The following is a 21,478-nucleotide window of genomic DNA, read 5'->3' as shown; positions in this document are numbered from 1 at the left end:
TTTGGCATTAACCATAGGAGAATGACATGTACTCATTTTAAATTATGTATTTCCTGTATGTGTATTTGGAGGATAAGTTGAGAGAAGAGCACTATTGTGCTGTCAGTATAGATACTGAGATCCTTTGCATTTTAGACCAACAAAGGGAAGATCCCCAAGGTTCCATCTTATGTTTTCAGTGTCTACATACCTTTGGACACATTGAAAAATTAGAAAGGCAGCATTCTGGCTCTATGATAAATCTGTTTGACGCTAACTACAAAACCCCGTTTAAACTATATGAAGAGTTCTGTAGGGAGTATTTTATGCCACTATTTTATGAACATTAGGCCCTAATTTAAAGTTAAAATGGTTGTAAGCATTTCTAAAAATCTTTCTGCTAAACAGGTGATTTACTGTTCTTTAAAAGGAACAGTGGTGGTCCTGATTTTGCTGTCAGAAGCAATTAACATGCCATACTTTAATTTTATTAGTTGAATGCATGACCTGCAATGGGGAAAGTTATCGTGGTCCCATGGATCATACAGAATCAGGCAAGATTTGTCAGCGCTGGGATCATCAGACACCACACCGGCACAAATTCTTGCCAGAAAGGTAAAATACCACCAAATCATGCTTCCAGTGATTCTTTTTACATACCATTATTTACTCCATGACAAACTGCCATGGAAATTCTCTATATATGATGTTTTTTGGATAGTCTTGGGGAAAAGGGATTTATGATGAAGTATATGAGAATGCTGGTTACACCTTCAGCTGGTTTTGGGTGACTAGGTTAAGAGTTCCTGAAATCAGGATGGTCCTGAACACAGGAGCATCAATGGGGTGCAGAAGGGAAGCACTAACAGAAGCTTCCTCTTTCTCTTCCATAGCAGAAAAAAAGGCCCATTCGATATTGACCACTTTGACAGGCCCAAGCTGTGGGAGGAGGCATTATTGCCAAATACAAACCAATCTCCTTCTAAAGCCACATCTTCAGTGACTTAGGTAAAGTAGGGTCACATTTGTGACACTATCACATAGGTCATGCTCATAGAAAGGGAATGAAAAGTGAAGCAAACAATTCTTTTGCTTGGTTTATTCTGGTGTATTTTGAAATTGCCAATCTGGAGAAGTCAGGTAACCAAGTCTACTTTTCTCCTCAGAGGTAGGTTTTGAGTTTAAATAGTTAAAAAAAAAAAAATATGTCTGGGTCCAGCCCAGTGGCTCAGCGGTTAAGTTCACACGTTCCGCTTCTCGATGGCCCGGGGTTCGCTGGTTCGGATCCCGGGTGCGGACGTGGTGCTGCTTGGCAAAAGCCATGCTGTGGTAGGTGTCCCACGTATTAAAGTAGAGGAAGATGTGCATGGATGTTAGCTCAGGGGCAGTCTTCCTCAGCAAAAAGAGGAGGATTGACAGCAGTTAGCTCAGGGCTACTCTTCCTCAAAAAAAAAAAAAAGTCTACTTTGGCCCATTCATTTCACATGAAACTTGTAGCTGAAAAAAGAAAAAGTGAATTCTCTTGTTTTTATTATAAAGAATAAATGTACAAATAATTATAGAGGAAACTGTCCCCACCTTTTTTGGAAATTGCTGACAGATTTTTTTCTTTCTTCTTTCTCTTTTTGTTTTTTTGTTGTTCTTTTAAATGAAATTAAAACTCTCATTTATTTTTAAGTTCATCTCTTGTCTTTTAAGTGAGAACAGAAAGGATATGGTAGCAATTAAAATCAAGTCACCAATTCAGGACTCTGTTAATTTAGAGGGAAGAGGGTATAGAGAAAGTGGTGTGATGGAGTTTGTCTCTGGCTCTGGTGGAGGTGAGGGCATGACCCAGAAAGGCTCTATTTCCAAAATTGAGCTATCATTAGTAACAGAGCTATTGAAACCTGACTTTCAGTTTGAACTTTAAGCCTGGCCCAGAAAAGGACCTGTTTTCTTAATGAGCATTCTACATGAGGTCATGTTTATGTAATCTTTCTTAATTGGGCTTTGTGACAAAGGCATTCAGTTTGGGACCTCAACTGGTGGATAAGTACCAAATGGACCTAACTTACCAGCAAAAGGGATGGTACTCTATACTTACTAGAATCTGTAAGTTAATAGATTTAGCAGTCCTTGTAAGGCAAAACAGGAAACTTCTTTTTTCCCCAGCTAGTAGCATCTGAGCTGAGTCGAAAATTATTTTGTGAGTTGTGGGCTGGGTGGTGTTTCTAGGCAGATTTATGTGACACTTTTCTTGGTGTGGTTTGCAGATATCCTGACAAGGGCTTTGATGATAATTATTGCCGCAATCCTGATGGCAAGCCGAGGCCATGGTGCTATACTCTTGACCCTGACACCCCCTGGGAGTACTGTGCAATTAAAGTGTGCGGTAAGTTAGGGTCAAATTTATTGCTTCCTTTTCCTCTCACAGACTGGATCTAAGCAGGTGATTATTAGTGAGACAGGTTAACAACTATTTCACTTGATGCTTTAATGGGTGCAGGTTTTAATATTTTAAAAATGTGTCACATAATCCTACACAATCTTTTGAATTTTCAGAGAGCCATTATTTTGAAAGAGATAAATACACAAGTGCACACATATACACAAAATATTTATACTTAGGGTAAAGGCCTAAACATTCTCATGTTGTCAAGAAAAAGAAAAAAATTCCAGAGAGGGAGAAAGAAGTCAGGGAATAAGTGCGGTATTATAAACGTCATCAGAGCCATAAAAGCTAGGACCTTAGATTCTTACTTTCCAATCCTGTATACTTTCCCTATTCTTCCTCACCAGACATAACATGAGCTATCAACTGACTGTGAACCTCTTCTGGTGAATGACAGAGGCTGCCATGAAGAATAATAAGTCTGATAGAAGCTTCTTATAGGTGTCTTTCATCTCTAGTAGCCAATCCTCACCTCTCTGGCTGTCCTTGTACGCACACTGCATTCTGTTTCAACCTGTTTTTCAGCAGTTCTAGTCTTTTTCTATATATTGACCTTTACCCAATTGTCCTGAATTTATAATAAAAAGCTTCTTTTCTCATTTGCTTTGTGTTATGCCTTTAAATCTGTACTTGTCCCTTTCCTCCAGAGTTAACACACATTTTTACTGTTCCCTGAAATAATCCTAAATAAAAATTAGTTATAGACATGTCTTTATTTCTATGAGTACAGGTCTTATTTTTTTCAACTGGATCCTAAAATGCTTTAAGACCAGTAGAACTGCATAAATTCAGTAAAGTGTAATAATGTTATAAATTGATTTGATAACATAAAGATATGTATATAGAGAGAGCCATAAAAAGACAAATAATCCGCATAAGATCAGGTATGAGCTCCCAGAATGATAAATATACAATTGTGAGGATATGGTTAAGTCTTTGTGTATTTTACCAGAACAGCATGATAAGGATATTTCTTTGAACAAGTATTTAAATTCAGTATTATCCACACTACGATACTGCCAGGATAATCTCTCTCCACTTAAACCTGCTAATAAAAGGAAATGTTTTAGACCACTCAAATAAAGCCCACAGAGAAGGGATGTGCCTGGCATATGTGAAATAACTGCAGATTCTGGAAGGTTCTCAATGTGAACACAATGTTCACAGAAATTGAGTCATCTGTTTGGTCCTTTAAGATAAAAGATAACTCCTATGACAGTATTTCTCTGTATAGGTTGAGTTAGTTCTACTCATTGACTTTTTAAATCTTGTTAATCTTTCCATAATTCTAGATCATTTAAGTACAATAAACTACCTGTTTCCTTTCTGTTTTTCGTGTTTTAGATACTCTTATAAATCATCTCTGGAATAAGACCAGTATAAATACACACACACACACAAACACACACACACTCACATGCACACTCACCAGCACATTCATCCTTTAATTGGAATGCACACACCAAAAAAATCCAAGTGTTACCCTCCTCTTCAGTTCCCAACCAATCTTTGGCTATTTTTAAGACATTGGGAGAGGAAAGAAATAGAATGAATGTGGCACTTCCTAACTATTACATAGATTTCTTTTTCTTTTCTATCCAAAGAGAAGTTGGCGTATTATGTAACTAACATGCAATAATTCCAATGGCTTTGTTAAACAGAGGGTGGTGTTTATAAGATGTTAATTCTAAGAAAGTGGTGGTAGAATTTGTGAGCCAAACTTATATAGCTACAATTAAAATAAGCTTTTGAGCTGTGGGAATATTTTGGAAGTATTTCTTTACAAGACAGCTTTTAGTTTGTAAAATTGTATCTTGAGACTGCACTTTTTATTAAAATGAATGAAGCGAAGTTAACATTCTGGAACTCTGGAAAGCATGAGAGAGAATGTTTTGCGAATATTCTTCCAAATATTTTGGCTTACATGTATAGTAAAGTCTATAATGCAAAACCAAGAAATTTGGTGGTGGTTTCAATTGTGTATTAGTTTTCTACTGCTGCATGACAAATTACCAAAAACTTCGCGCCTTAAAATAACACACATTTCTTATCTCATAGTTTCTATGGGTCAGAAGTCCAGGCATTAATCACGTGGGTTCTCTGCTTAGGATCTCACAAGGCCATGATCTAGGTGCCCACCACACTTACTGTCTCATTTATAACTCAGTGTCTCATTCCAAGTTCACTCATTGTTGGCAGAATTCAGTTTCTTGTGGATATAGTGCTGAAGTCCTCAGCTCTTAGAAACCAGTTGATGTTTCCTACCATATGACCTTCTCTACAAAATGGCAGTTTGCTTCTTCAAGGCCAACAGGATAGCTTTCTGCCTCTGACCCCTAAACCTTGTTTTAAAGAGCTCTCCTGATTAGGTCAGACACATCTATAGTAATCTCCCTTTAATTAACTTAGAATCAACTGATTAGAGATTTTAATTACATCTACAAAATCTCTTCACTTTTGTTGTACAATATAAGTTAATCACAGGAGTGGCTCTCCTGTCATATCCACAAGTTCTACCCACACTCAAGGGGAGGGGATTATACAGAGTGTACACCAACGAGTGGGAATCTTGGGGCCCATATTAGAATTCTGTATACCACACACATATTTACATGCACTGGTTGTAACAGAATATTGATTATCACTTTTTGTTTGTGTCCTTCTATTCTTGGGTGAGCTTTTTGATTATCTCTCAGTCCTGACTACTTGAATCCATTCTGAGTTTTCAACATGTTTGAATAATAGAGTTGATGATTCTGTTATTTATCCTCTCATAAGTTGAAGGAGGAGTTTTAAACTCTTGTTTTATTAAATAATAACTGTATTAGAAAACTAGAGTTGCCACTATTTATTTAACACCTACAGAAAGCAGCTGTCCATCTACTATCAATAATCCTCATTTCACTTCTACAAATGACTGTGATTAGGTGTAAGGAAAGGTTTACAAAGATATGGACTGGTGGAGAAACATTGCAGTATCAAGACATGGCAATTAGGTTGATATGGGTAGGAATGGGATGAAAACAGAGAAATGGAAGAAGATGAGAAAAATAATATTGATGGAGGCAGGTCAAGTAGAATCCAAGAGTAGTCCATCCAGTTGCCATTAGAAACACTGAAAAATTAAGCAGAGAGAGTGGTCTTACCTGATTTGTGATAGTAGTCTCCAAATTGGTGTCCACAAAACCCAGGAGAACACAAAGACTTTCCTAAGGGTCTGTGGACATGGATAGCTTAAAGGGTTCAAAGTCCAGCTCCTCTGCTTCTATACGAATTCTTTCCCAAAGTTTTCTGCTTGAGATGCACATATTCCTAAGGAATCAGTCAAATTCAACATCCTACCTTACCATTCACAACTACCCTTGCCTACTTTACTGAACAAAGGTAGACTGCCCACCCTTCCTGAGTGGTTTATTGTACTGGAATCTAAAAACCTTGGGATTACTAAACAAAGAATCCTTTGAAAATACTATGTATTCATGCTATTTATTATTTATGTACTACTAATAATTCTGTAATTCTATCCAGAATATGTACATATATATATACATATGTGTATTTGTGTGTTTAGCGTATGTGTGTATTTATCTCTTAGAATTTTGTAGTCCCCAAAAATTTAAAAAATTAATCTCAATATATGAAAATCTTTCAGAAAAGTTTGACAGGGTAAGGAATAAAAGACTCTCTAACATGAAATAAAATACATTGCATTGCAATAACATTCTGTGGGTAAAGTAGAATGGAAAAATGATTCAAGGAGAAAAAAATTTGATAATGTACCTTTTATCTGGAAACAGGTACTCATCAAATCACTGTGGTATTTAAATTCCATTAAATCCACTTAAAAGAGTGATATAAATTTTTTTGTATAAATAATAGTGAAAATATGCTAGAAATCATATCTTTTGAAACTAAACTTGCCATAAAAAGTGTAGATGTCAACTTAAAAGCATGAGAGGGAATATGAATAATTGTTCAAAATTCTTCTAGTAACAAAAGCAAAAAACAAAAAACAACCAACATTTAAGGACCAGTGACCCAGAAGAATTGCAATACATTTCGAGTAATTGGCATGGAGAAGGCTGAGAAAGGAGACAGAGTCCGATAAGAGCTGATTTTAACAGGCCAGTAACAAAAAAAGAGAATGTGAGCTAGGGCAGTAAGCAGTGGGAATAAGAAGGTGAGGGAGGACGTGAACAATGTTAAAGAGGTAAAATGTCCAGTTTATAATGACAAATTGGATGTAGTGGAAAATGAGATGGGGAAAGAGAAAAGTCTAAAAGTTCCTAAGTTATTGGGTAGATGATGCATATTTGAGAGTGGTATAAATTTGAGGAGAAAGATAATAAGTTTAGTTCTGCCTTTGTTGAGATGCAAGTGTTTGATGTCTGTGCTTACAGCACATCTAAGTTCAGTCTTCTCTGAAGGTCATGCAAAGTCTTAAGTCAACAGTGATGGCAAAAGCCTTAGGCCTAGCCGCACTCCCAGGGAGCACATAGAGAATATAAAGAGGTTGTACTGGGTGGCCGAGTGGTTAAGTTTGCGCGCTCCGCTGCAGGCGGCCCAGTGTTTCGCTGGTTCGAATCCTGGGTGCGGACATGGCGCTGTCAGACCACGCTGAGGCAGCGTCCCACATACCGCAACTAGAAGAACCCACAGCGAGAAATATACATCTATGTACTGGGGGGCTTTGGGGAGAAAAAGGAAAAAATAAAATCTTTAAAAAAAGAGGGTTGTTTAACACTTCCTAGATTCTGTGGATATAGAAGTGAAAAAAACAGGCCCAGGCCTATGATAAAACTGAAATTTCAGAGCTTTAGCACAAACTAGTAAAGTAAAGGTTGACATCGCCTTGACATTGGGATATTCCCACCTTTCAGAGCCAAGGTTTTGAATACTGCTCTCAGTTCCTTTTATTTGTTCTTTGTTTCTTTTTTTCTTTTTAAAGATTGGCACCTGGGCTAACAACTGTTGCCAATCTTCCTTTTTTTTTTTAAGGATTGGCACCTGGGCTGACAACTGTTGCCAATCTTTTTTTTTTTTTTTCCTTTTCTGCTTTATCTCCCCAACCCCGCCCTGTACACAGTTGTATATCTTAGTTGCAGGTCCTTCTAGTCGTGGGATGTGGGACACCTCCTCAACGTGGCCTGATGAGCAGCGCCATGTCTGCGCCCAGGATCCGAACCCTGGGCCGCCGCAGCAGAGCGCGCGAACTTAACCACTCGACCATGGAGCTGGCCCTCCTTTTATTTGTTAAAAAGCTGAATGAACCACAAATTTGTTCCTGTCACTTCGTTTCCAATCTTCTAATCTTACAATCAGTGTATCACTGAAAGTGAAGGATGAATGTTACTCATCACCTGACAAACGTGTGCCAGGGTGTCTAGGACAGGCCTTCTCAGTCTTCCTTCACCATACTCCTCAGAAGGTGATGTCTACCCAAACGGCAGTAGCCCACAAATATGCTGGCTATATAACTTTTAAGACTTCCAGGTATATGGAATTTTAAGACATTGCACACATATAAAAAGATTGGCAGTTCTCCATAGTGCCTGAATGTAGTACTGATTTTCTTATGGCTTTTCCCTATAATAACTTCATATTCTGAGTAACACTTTGTTATATAGATTAGTTCACTGCTTTTCAGAGAGAAATAATATTTGTTGGGACTAATTGTATTTTTCTGAAGTGAACTTTAATAGCTCTCTGGCAATTGAAAAGCTATCTTGTGGTTGATGTCCTTTAGAAAATCTCATTGATTATCTAAATCAGTTGTTCATAAGCTTATTGGACTAAAGATGTCTTTACATTCTTTAACATTATTGAGAACCCCAAATTGTCTATGTGGGTTATATAAATCAATATTTACTGTATTGGAAATTAAAACATAAATTTTTAAAAAAGCATTTATTAATTCATTTAAAAATAATAATCTCATTGGATATTAATATATTTTAAATGAAAAATAACTATATTTTTTCAGAAAAATAGGGAGAGCAATGGCATTGTTCTAGATTTTTTGCAAATTTCTTTAATGTCACCTTAATTAGAAGAAGATAGCTGAGTGTCTCATATTTGCTTCTGCATTCAGTCTTTTGGGATATCATATATCAAGTGTAGTCTGGGAATTTCGCTGTATAAAGGACAAATGATGTCTTAGCATTGTTATGAAAATAGTTTTGATCTCCTGTGGTTTTTTATCTCCTTTGAAAATAGTTTTTGATCTTTTGATCCTGAAAGGATCTCCAGAACCCTAGGAGTCCCTCTGAGAACTTTTTTGGTACATATTAGACATATAAGGCTGATGTGGTCCCAATGGAGTACACTAACTAGGAGATGCTTGTTGGCTGCTCAGCAACACACCTGGTTGGAGACTTCTATCATTTATTATCTTTTTCTCTGATTTTCTTCATTTATCCTGTAGGATGGTCTAATCTGCTTTTTAAGCTATCTTCTGGATTATTGGTACCACCATTTACACAGTTTAAAATTCAAAAGCCTAGAATAATCCTAGGCATGCCATTTCCTTCACTCCTCACATTTGATCCATCCTCAGACCTGTCAATTTTAGCTTCTATGTACCTCTCAAATATGACCTTTTCACTCCATCACTGTCTCCTTTATCCAAAAGGGTATTATTTTTCATGTTGAATTTTTGAATAGCCTTCTGAGTGGAGTTGTATCTATATTCACTAGTTTTCCCCTCCAATCCTTTCTCCACACTACAAATAGAATAATATTTTAAAAATCTGAGTATATTGGGGCTGGCCCTGTGGCCGAGTTAAGTTTGCCTGCTCCACTTCAGCAGCCCAGGGTTTTGCCAGTTCGGATCCTGGGTGCGACCTAGCACTGCTTATCAGGCCATGCTGAGGTGGCGTCCCACATAGCACAATCAGAAGCGCCTACAACTAGAATAAACAACTATGTATGGGGTGGGGGGACTTTGGGGAGAAAGAAAAAAAGAAGATTGGCAACAGATGTTAGCTCAGGTGCCAATCTTTAAAAAACAAAACAAAATCTATGAGTGTATCATTCCCCATTCCTAGCACACACACTGCACACACACACACCGGTTAAAATCCCTTCAGTGATTCCCTTTGACCTTAAGACAAAGACAAAAAAACAACCCCATCTTTTACTCCCCCACCCTTATCTCTAACCTCATATACTACCACATTTCTCTCCAGGCTCTCTGTTCCAGCCAGAGTAGTTTTCTTCCTATACTTCATATTTTCCATATTCTTATTATAGTTCCTTCACCTGTGCTGTCTCCTCTGCCTCGAAAACTTTTCTCTTCCTTTCTCACCTAGCTGACAGCTACCCGTTGTTCAAATTTCACCTCACTTATTATTTCCTCAGTTATTTACCATTTCTTCATTCTACTTCCCTGACTTGGTCAAATTCTTTATTATGTATTTAGAGCTCCATAAACTTCTCCTTCCATGTTCTCAGAGTCTGGTTTTTACATTTATTTTTGAAATTATTTGGTTAATAGTTCTCTTCATCAAAATTTGTAAACTCCAGCAGAGCAAGGACCATGTCTCTTTTTGTCTCCTGTAGAACTTAGCACATTGCCTTGCACATGACAGGAGTTTAACGAATATTTGTTGAATGAATAAATGTTACTTTCCTACAGAGTGGTAGTTTTTCATTTTCTTTTTCTGTCTCCTGGAATTTCTCCTATGATTCTTGATTTTCATATGAAAACTTGGCTTTCCTCAGACATTGCCAACCAGGAAGATTTGCTTCATACCTTCTTCGCATAATCTCAACTCGTCCTCAGGTTTCATGCTTCCCTGGTTCATTTGTTCATTTGTTGCTGGTTGCCTTGATGGCTTTCCCTTTACCAACAAAATAGACAAGTTTTGTCATATTTTACCTTATTTTTCTCCTCCTCTTTCTTTTCCTTGTTATTTTTTAAACTTCTAGATATGTAAGTGTCCAGAGCCATTTTATTTATTTTTGGACAGCATTATCGAGGTGTAATTGATATAACAAATGCACATATTTAATGTGTACAATTTGGTGGGTTAGAACATATGCGTATACCCATGAAACCATCTCCACAATCAAGGTAATAAACATATCCATCACCTCCAAAAGTTTCCTCCCTCCCCGCTGCCCTTTTTTTGTGGGTGGTAAGAACACTTAACTTGAGATCTACCTTCTTAACAATTTTTTAGTATACGATGTGGTATTGTTAACTATACATACTATGTTGCACAGTAGATCTCTAGAACTTACTCATCTTGCATAACTGAAACTTTATACCTGTTGAGCAAATCATTTCAGAAGTGTGACCTAGGCAGAACTTTGATAGCTAAGATTTCTATTAAAATTATTGATATGGGGGCTGGCCTCGTGGCCGAGTGGTTAAGTTCGCGCACTCTGCTACAGGCGGCCCAGTGTTTTGTTGGTTCGAATCCTGGGTGCGGACATGGCACTGCTCATCAAACCATGCTGAGGCAGCATCCCACATGCCACAACTAGAAGACCCACAACGAAGAATATACAACTATGTACCAGGGGGCTTTGGGGAGAAAAAGGAAAAAAATAAAAAAATCTTTAAAAGAAAAAGTATTGATATGGACCGAATTTTGTCCCCTTCCCCTCAAAAAATTCATACTTTGAAGCCTTAAGTGTGACTATATTTGGAGACAGGGCTTTTAGGAGGTAATTAAAGTTAAATGAGATTATAAGAGTGGAACCCTACTCTGATAGGATTAGTGGCCCTGTAAGTATAGGATGAGAGAGAGAGATCTCTCTCTCTACCATGTGAGGACACAGCGAGAAGATGGCCATCGGTAAACCAAGAAGAGACCTCCCAGCCAGGCACCTTGATCTTGGACTTCTCAGCCTCCAGAACTGTGAGAAAATACATTTCTGTTGTTTAAGCCCCCCAGTTTGTGGTATTTTGTTATGGCAGCCCGAGCAGACTAATACAGGTATGCAGTCATTGGTAATAAATAATTGAATCCTTCTTTCTAGTAAGCAATGTACTTTGGCATCATTTTAAGAGAATATCTCACATTTTAAAATTCAGTGTGTTTGTGTGTTGGAAAAATAATTTTAGCAACTTCTTTTTCTTTCTTAAAGAAAGCTGATTATTTCTCTAAATTTTATTAATTCATCCAAGGCCAGAGAGTCATAGAAATAAAATCTTATTATTATATTCTGAGTCAGGAAAAAACAATGCTATCAATATCCTTTCTCAAGGGAAAGATCTTGTACTTGGAGGTCTTTACCAAGTCATCTGCTAAGGAATAAGAGTATAGAGTTGAAGACCTTTCATGAAAGTCTTGTCTCTCAAGCATTTTATACCAGAAAAGGCTTGGATAAAGTCCAGGGAAAAGTTTCAGATAGGAATCCTAGGTTCACACGGAAGGCAAGTGTGCAAGCAATTTGAGGTTTGTACTTTGCAGGTCTTTATGCTACTTTCCCATGTCAATCTTAAAACAAGAAGCTCTTTAAATTTCCATTGAGCCTGATCCTGTCCTTTGTGGTCTGAAGAGCACAAGTCTGTTGATAGGAGAGTAGCTTTACAGACTGTTCTCAATCTCTGGGGACTAACATAAAGTAAATCCTACATTTTAGTTGCTCTTTAGTAGCTGGGAATAAGAATTGGGTTGGGTTGACCTACTCCAAGGAATAATCAGGTATTTGTCCAATGGCCTATGAAGGAACTTGTTCTATATATTGGCAAAAGAACAGCAATACATTATCACCACTGCAAAATGTTGATTTTTGGAGGGAACGGGGAAGTGTAAATGTAAGGATTTGCTTGTCCATGTAAAGCTTACAGAGCCCTGGCTATGGCTCTCTGTAATATATATATGCACTCACATTCTCCAGTTGCCATTCATGGACCTCCATCAGGGCCATGTGGTCTCTCTGCAAGGATTTGGCTAGGCTTCCTGGAGAAAATGGATCAGATTTATTATTAGTCATTTTGTTCTACTAGACTCTTTCTGTTCAGGAGGCAAGATGTTTGTCCCAAGATTTATATAACAGTTAATGTTCATTCTTTCCAAAAAATCTATTCAAAACTTAAAGTTCTCTACCAAATATTGTAGCAATCAAATCATGACACATCCACACCAGCAAAGTGAAATTAATGTTCCAAGAGGCACCCACTGTATTTGATCATGTCCTGACAGGACAGTGAAAAATTTCAACAGCAAATGTTATTTTCGTTAAAGCATTTCCAAACAGAAAACTTTGTGTCAGTCATCAAAGAAAAACATTCCTTCACTCATAGGCCACTGAGGATCATATAAATATCTTTGCATCTGCTTCCAAAGGGTGCCTACTATTGACACCCCTGGCCAAATGTTTTATTTGTGAGGAACCCTCAGAAGAGTTCCTGGTATTTTCAGTATGAGCTTGGTAGACATTCTTGCAAAAACATTTGTGTATGTGGGCATTTAGTATTTTAAGTACGTGTTGCTTTGGCTAAACTTGTTCAGCCCCGGCTGATATTTGGGAATATTTCTGTGCTTCTTTAACACTTCATTTGCCCACTAGAGATTCTTCAAAATTCTTCCCTTGTTCAGGTCCCATGTTAAAGTATTAAGTCCAAAGGAATAGCTTTCCCAACATTTAATAGCCCTTTCTAAATCAATTGGTGTGAAATATTTTTGTTTTTGCAACAAATTTTGATAAATATCAAATAGGACATATAAATATCAGTAGGACAGCTGAAGGAGTCTATTTTATTGCAGCTCAGGAATAATTCATTTTGTTTGAGTAGTAAGTGTGAGTGAAGGCAGCAAAGGTCTAACATTTATATCACAGTTACGCAGTCTATGGGCAGATCTCCATCATAGTCCTCATCAGATAATATTTACCAAACAGCTGCACGAAGTCTCATAATAACTTTTATTTATTGATGAAAACTATGCAGTTAACTTGTACTAATAGATATACTTTTTTTGCCTGTATATTTATTCTATACATTGTCTCCAGAATTATGTAATTTTTATTTATGGTGTTGCTTCTAGCAGCTGAATGTCAAATGGGATAAATACAAATGCACTAACTTCAAAGGGTACATTTTAGTTAAAGAAAAATACTATTTGAAAACTGCTAGTTTGTAGTTAAAACATAAGAAATGTTTTCACTGAATTCAAACACAAGAATAAGTAAAACCATCAAGTTGTTTGAGGTTATATATTTCAAAGTTATAGGTACTTATTAAAATAAAAGACAAAAAATCATAATATTATTATTTAGATTCTTTATACCTTGATAAGGCCTGTCTTAATTGGTTGAGGCTGCTATACTATAATACTATAGAACGGTGGCTCATAAACAACAGACATTTCTTTCTTTCTTTCTTTCTTTCTTTATTTTTTGAGGAAGGTTAGCTCTGAGCTAACATCTGCCACCAGCCCTCCTCTTTTTTGCTCAGGAAGACTGGCCCTGAGCTACCATCCCTGCTGATCTTCCTCTACTTTATATGTGGGACACCTGCCACAGCATGGCTTGACAACAGGTGTGTAGGTCCACACACGGAATCCAAACTGGCGAACTCTGGGCCGCTGAAGTGGAGCGTGTGAACTTAACCACTGTGCCACCAGGCTGGCCCAACAACAGACATTTATTTCTCACAATTCTGGAGGCTGGAAGTCCAAGATCAAGGTGCCAGCAGATTCAGTATCTAGTGAGGGCCCGATTCCTGGTTCTTAGATGGCTGTCTTCTCACTGTGTCCTCATATAGTGGAAGGGACACTAATCCCACTTGTGAGGGCTCACCTATCAAAGGCCCCACCTCCTAATACCATCACATTGGGGATCAGGATTTCAACATATGAATTTGAGGGAGATACAACATTCACTCTATAGCAAGGCCTAATGAAATTAGAAGTAGAAATATATTCTGTACAATATTGTATTTCATTAATGTGCAGTAATTCTTTGTATTCTGTGGTTTTTATAATTTCAAAAGTTTCCTAAACTAAAAAGTTTCTACCTCTAAATTAGAGTCAAATAATACAAATTATTTACTCCCAAACCAAAATTTTGGTTTTTACTTAACCATTTTAATTTACATTTTCTTTTCATAAATATCTGGTAACTCCTAAAAATAAGTTTATGTCAAAGGTTTTAAAATATACTAATGAAAGTTTAGAAAAAGCTGTTCAACATAATTGTTCAAATGAGGATTTTATGATTGCTATTTTTAAAAGTGAAAGATTCCTTAATTAAATCTTAGGAAACTCTGCAGTGGAGGTGCAAAGTTAGTACCAATAATTCAAGTATTCTTACTTGACACTGAAATTTCAGTGTATCACTCAACAGTGAAATATTTTCCCTGATGTACGAGTGGTCTTTTCTTTGACTTAGTTTTTCTAATATTTCTTTTCACAGAAACTCCTAAAATTTGAAAGCTTTACCTTCAAATTAGGAAAGTATTTATCTTTTACTAGCTTTTAAATTTTATCATTCCTCTTAATATTTTCTGTTGATCATGTGGTTGCTTGAAATTACTCATTGAATTTTCCAGGTATTGATTTCCTAATGAATTATGATAATATTTCTTTAATAATCACCTCTTTTTATAAAGAGCAGTGCAATTCAAATTATTTTTGAGTTTAAGGCTCTACATATTGTTTCAAATTTTAACTATCATGGGTCATTTCTACAAGAGCATCATTTTAAAAAAGATATTTATGAAAAAATTGCTTGCAAAATCCAATTGCACTTGTCTAATAACACACTCTAGAATTGATACCTGATATTTAATCTTATATTTACACTGTAGACATAAAGTTTGACTCTCTCACCCCCACCGAGGCATAGATTTATAGTGTGAAGCTGCCTTCACACAGAAGAGGAAACAGCCCTCTGCACCTGTTTCAACATTTAGACAGTCCATCAAATAATGGCCAAATCTCTAATCATGTCTGAATTTCATATTCCTTTTTTCATTGTTTAGGTTGCTATCTGACAAATCATACTAATGTCCAAAGAGCAGAGTGTGTCAATCTCTGATGGGCTCAGCCTCAAACGTGTTCTCAGTGAGATGTGATGGACCTGTATCGAGACAGAGGTGGCCCTGATAGACATCAGGACTCATCAAGACTGGGTTTTTTTGTTACATGTTCACAGTGCCAGAGTAATACTTGAGAAAAATGGGTTAATAATAAACAAATAAAATAAAACACACACAAATAATTAAGAAAGTAAGAGAGTTGAAGTACCCAAGACAGGCAAGGAAGACCATGAGAAGATGTGTGGAAGTGTTTTTGCTCTGGCTGCCCTACCTCTGACCTTACTCCCATTGTTAGGATTCTGAGTTCTGACCAAGGACATGAATTTGCTACCCAGGAGCTTGTGACCAAGATGTAGAAGAATCAAAACTTTTTTTCTTAAAATGTTAAGCTAATGAATTGATGAATTCCTGGAGACATTTGTTTTTGTCTTCTTTCACATCCTAGTTTTATAACTAGATATGGAATGTGTCAGTATAAGCTTGACCTTTAACCTGTTTTAGAGTTATAACCCTTTAAAGATATCCCCCTCATGCTTAGTCTTCTCAAATCATTTAACAGTTAACTCAAATCTTCAGAAGTATAGTAGATTAGTGGAATTTGTTTTGAGGAAATATAGTTCCTTGGGACCTATGAAATCCATCTTATTTTCTGTTTCACCAAAAAACTTTAGATAATATTAAAATCATAAAGCACTTGACTAACCAGCACCAACTTTTTCTATACAAGTTATTTCTCCCAGCCCAACAATTCTTGTTCTTCCTGAATTGATACTTATTACCAATACCAATATATATTAATTCTCTAGGCTATGTACTCTCAATGACCATTTTATGGGTCAATCTCTGGACATTTTCTCATCTCCATTTGAATTTCCTTTTAATTTAAGATATTTCTGAGACATTTCTATTCCTTTAAGAAGATACATAAGAAATAAAAGCCCATTTTAAAATAAGCTGAAGAAAGGATTTTAAAAGGTCAATTCGTGAAAACCTGTATATACAACATATTCCAGTGGTTGGAATGGTCAGTAATTAATCTTCCTTCATTTTTTTACAAAGTTTCCTAGAATAGCTTGAAACTTAGGCTCTACTTAGTTTTCATGGAACTCAATAAAATGAAACATTCAGCCACATAAGGTAGTAATTATTTGAAAGAAGAAATAAATTTTAAAAAAATTTAAGAGCCATTTTAAAAGAATTTACACTAATAAATGTGGAACACTTTTATAGACATCCCTAGCCTATGAAGGCATGTCTAATTCTGACCTCTCCTTTGAGAAATGATACATCTAATCCCAGAATGAATGAATCAAAGACTTTTGTGCAAATCTTAAACTGTTCTAGAGAGTGTCAACCTGAGTTTTATTCAGAGGCATCTTGAATGACCATTAAGAACTTAAAGGTAACTGGGAAGTTTACATTGACTTTATTGAACCGTAAACATTTTCATATATCTTTTGAAAAGGTATATGAATTTTAGTTGCTCCAGAATGTTTGTTATATTTTGTTTAAGCAAGTAAATATTAAAGATAAAAAGAGAGAGCCTAAGTTATGGTAAAAATCTAATTTTGTACTTTTTTTTATTTTATTACTGAGATTTTAATGATCTTTATGAAGTATGAGAAGCATTGCAGTTGCACTAGGAAAGAAGCAAGAAATAAATCTGCCTAGGAACAACTGATTTGCTTTTTTAATGCCAAAAGTTGATTAAAAAGAAAAATTTAATATATCAGCTTAGAATATAATCACATTAGAGGGAAACCATGATTAATACCGTTGCCAACTTTATACGTATTTAAGAAAACTAATTTTAGCAATAATTGTATGGTCATTTCAGAAACACTGTGTATTCGGCATATATAAGTTATAGTGATATATGAAAGTATAATGCCTTTAAAGAATTTTTCAAATAAACTAATTTAATGTTTGAAAGAAAAATTGGAGTGGAGATAATGATAAATTCAATTTTTTTTGTAACTTTGATTTCTAGACCAACATTAATTTTCCTTCTTCTTACTTTTTCTTTATGGCCAAACTTATAACACAGTGCTTTTTAATTTTTCCCTATTTAGTGACTATATTACTCATAGATGTTTTTCAATTTCTAAAGAAAGTAAAGTGATTTTTAAAAAATATATATGCTGTACTTAAACCTTAATAAATAGAGAGATTTTACATCTAATGTTAATGAATGACTAGACAGATCCAGGAAATTTAAATACTCTAAGACCATGATTTTTCAAATGGATCTAGATATAGCCAAGCTAGAATATTACATTTCATAAGCAGAGAAATGCCACAACTGAGTCCACCATGTTAATTTACTCCTTTAGGTTGAGTGAGATAGTAATAACGATAAATTGAATTTTTTATTCCTCTCAATTATTAGAAAAACCTATGTGACAGAAAACCTTGGTGATACAAATGCAAATGAACTCTAAGAGGAGGATGACAGGTTGAAAGATTTTATTTAAGTTTGTGTTTCTTTTTACCAATAGCTCACAGTACTATGAATGACACAGATATCCCTATGGAAACAACTGAATGCATTCAAGGTCAAGGAGAAGGTTACCGGGGCACCATCAATACCATTTGGAATGGAATTCCATGTCAGCGTTGGGATTCCCAGTATCCTCATCAGCATGATATAACTCCTGAAAATTTCAAATGCAAGTGAGTAAATTAGGCAAATATTATAAATTTCAGTAGGCTGTGGGGAAATGAGGCAGAGTGATTACTTTTTACTAACTTCTGTGTTAGTGATCCTTAAACTTTAGTGTACCTAGGGATAATCAGGACTTATAAGGCAGATTCATCCACCCAGAGATTTTGATTCCTTAGGACTGATATTTGGACCTCACATATGTATTTTAACAAGCACTTTAGGTAATTCTAAATCAGACGACTGATGTACTGTGCTTTGGGAAACACATTTCTAGGTGTCCGATCACAGCTTTGTTCTTGCATGTCTATTTAATAAACCAGTTAGTGGTAAAGATAACCAGGCAAGTTTCAAACTAGTGCCTTCTTAAATTTTCGTATTAACTTTCGGGGAGGTTGCATATGTTTTCTCTTACAAGAAGAGGCATACCTTAGTTTCAGTCAACATGGTAAACTAGGTTTTCAGCCTCAAAACAAAATTATGTAAAAAATTTTAAATCAATGTTTTCTATTATTTCTAGATTTGCTTTAAAAAGTGGAGAGGTAAAACAATTGTTTAGATGAATCCAGCCAAGGAAACGTCCCTTGAATATCAATTATATAGTTATTATGTGCCGTCTCCTTGGCTGCTTTTTTTCACCACTTGACTTTTGTTGGACAGATAGAGCCACAAGCCATGTGTTTTTAAATTGTCCACCTTGTTACGAGGAACATAAAATGATTGCTTTTGAAATTTATAACACAAATGCCATTCATAGTGGCTTTGCTGAAATAGCACCTATAAATAATATATATTGACTTTATGTAATTAGCTTTTAATAAGAGAGCTTAACATTTCAAGATGGAGAACTGTGAGCACCAATTGCCCCTCCACTAAAGAGAGGAGATATTTTATGTTTTTTTGTTTTTGGTTTTTTAGTTAATTCAGTGTATTTGCTTAGATAGTACATATTCATCTGTTATGATTTTTTTCATTTAATAGGAATGAATTTGTAGTCATTGTGCATTTATTCCCACCATTTTATTTATAGATATTCACTCTCTATTCCTGACCCCTGTGTTTCAGAACTCCGAAATAAATATCAAAGTAGAGGAAGCAAAGAAAATGAGAAAAGAATAGTTGAGAGACAAAGGAGACGGTGTCAGTGCCGTTCACACTTTTCCTTCATTAACTTCTAATGATTGGTAATAGTCTAGTAAGAAATTGTGTGTGTGCAAATACCCAATGAAGTTCATCTGTAAGAAAAAGAGAATAATTATAGAAATTTAATTCACACATCTCACAATTAAAAATTATCAAAAGTTTAGTTATTGTATGTTATTGGAATTTAAGCCATCCTTTCTTAATTTAGTTATTTGGTCAAGATAACCAAATATAAATATCAAAAAGAGAAAAGTGAGGTGTGTTATAAAAATGATAAAATATGACTCAACATTTTGTTCACAATATTGATGCATTTACTATTTGTGCTCTAGCAGAGAATGGTATGCTGGTAAGGTGTCTCTGGTTGTTTTAAACACTATTTGCCCCAGTACTGAGACTCTTTACAAATGACAATTTTTAAAACACTATAACTAAACAGTACTTACTATGATGAATCTACATGAATCATATAGTCACTAATTTGATTTAGTAATTGTAAACAATTCCTTTTCAATTTAAGGGAAAGAAATTAGGAAAAAATATTTGGGGAAATCTTGGCTCTCATTCTTGCTTAATCTAGGGTAATGTGCTTCTGGATACAGAGTGGGCCTAAACTAAGACTTTTGATAGCCTTAGATCTCCATTTAATTATCTTGTCGTAAGTTAACAACTCAAAATAATTTAACTAAGCAATTATTTACCTAAAACTGCAAATTTCTGTAAACTTTATGTAAAACTCAATGCACATATTTTGTACTGACAAATTTTTAAAGCATAAATTGGTTAAAAGAAATAAAAGATTTTCTTCAACTTTTCAATTAATAATTTTATCATTTTATAAGAAAGCTAAAGGCTTGAATATGGGTTATAACTATCAAAACTTGCTGTACAATGGTCTTAACTATTGGTAATCGCTGTTCTTATAACCTTAAATAATGGTTTGTATCAGGATGTATTTTGACTGGATAAACTATTACTTATTGATTTTTATAACCAAACCCAAGCTTCTTCCTAAAAATTTCTCATTCCTAATGGTCAATTTGGGTATTAATGAAATTGTAGTACTTGTGATTGGACCTAAGCGATGTAAATAATATAGTTTCCAATAGATTGAATATTAATTTTGTTATATTGTTAGCCACAGATCTATAAAAAGAAAGTACACACTTGCTTCAAATTAGAGAGCATTTTTCAGGAGAGCAAATCATAAATTCTACATTTTTTTTTTTTTTAAAGATTTTATTTTTTCCTTTTTCTCCCCAAAGCCCCCCGGTACACAGTTGTGTGTTCTTCGTTGTGGGTTCCTCTAGCTGTGGCATGTGGGACGCTGCCTCAGCGTGGTCTGATGACCAGTGCCATGTCCGCGCCCAGGACTCGAACCAACGAAACACTGGGCCGCCTGCAGCGGAGTGCGCGAACTTAACCACTCGGCCACGGGGCCAGCCCCCATAAATTCTAAATTTTATTTAATGTGAATCTTGTATTAAGGTAGACTCTTTTTACGTACAGAGAATATTAGTGTAGACTTTTTCCTTACTGAGAACTCTAAACATCTAATTAAATCACTGGTACAAGAAAGGATGTACAAGAGCTGGCCTGGTGTCATAGTGGTTAAGTTCGTGCACTCCTCTTTGGCGGCACAGGATTTGCAGGTTGGATCCCAGGTGCAGACCTACATACCACTCATCAAGCCATGCTGTGACAGCATCCCACATACAAAATAGTGGAAGATTGGCACAAATGTTAGCTCAGGGACAATCTTCCTCGTCAAAAAAAAAAAAAAAGAAAGAAAGGATGTACATGTACTATACTGGCAACTTCTATAGTGAGATATTCTACAGCATAATTAGGCCTTAATTTTGCAGAAATGTTTATAAATATTTCAGGTAACTTCTCTAAATCAAGGAAGAACTACTTTGTATTTAAAAGAAATCCTTGCAGTGTATTAAATAAATCAAAGGAATACAGAATTCAAGGAAGAAATAGCTGTTGTGTTTTTTGTGGTAAATGTCTGAATAGGTGGAACTGTTATTTTAAATGAGAATTGTTAATGACTGTTAATAATAGCCATTCTTCTGCAAAGAGAGATACATGTCGTTTCTATGTTATATATGGGCCATGAAAACATAATAAACAGGCCAGTTTTTAAAAATGGTATAGTTGAGAGTCCAAGTCTTGAGAATGAGTGAGAAGAATGAAGTGGTACTATTTCTCTCTTTTACAAATCAGTAGTGTTTGTGTGGAACGCCAGCCCTGTGGAAGGAAA

The 21,478-nt window shown here is 35.6% G+C and overlaps 1 protein-coding gene across 9 annotated transcripts in view; it reads left to right on the top strand.

Annotated features, from left to right (window-relative positions):
• Positions 1-21,478, top strand: part of HGF (hepatocyte growth factor) — a 75,045-nt gene that overhangs the window by 24,430 nt on the left and 29,137 nt on the right. For 7 of the 9 annotated variants that reach the window (XM_070615637.1, XM_070615635.1, XM_070615638.1 and 4 more), the window contains 3 exons: positions 474-594; positions 2,235-2,353; positions 17,906-18,080. In XM_070615637.1, the coding sequence (XP_070471738.1) occupies positions 474-594; positions 2,235-2,353; positions 17,906-18,080 (415 nt within the window). Of the gene's footprint in view, positions 1-473; positions 595-2,234; positions 2,354-2,760; positions 3,129-17,905; positions 18,081-21,478 lie in introns of those variants that run through there. The other 2 variants (XM_070615640.1, XM_070615641.1) reach the window with 2 other exon arrangements.

The sequence above is a fragment of the Equus przewalskii genome, chromosome 4 (genome assembly GCF_037783145.1).
Source record: "Equus przewalskii isolate Varuska chromosome 4, EquPr2, whole genome shotgun sequence".
Classification (NCBI taxonomy): domain Eukaryota; kingdom Metazoa; phylum Chordata; class Mammalia; order Perissodactyla; family Equidae; genus Equus; species Equus przewalskii.
Note: the sequence above shows the minus strand (reverse complement) of the source record. Positions and strands in the feature narration are given on the sequence as shown.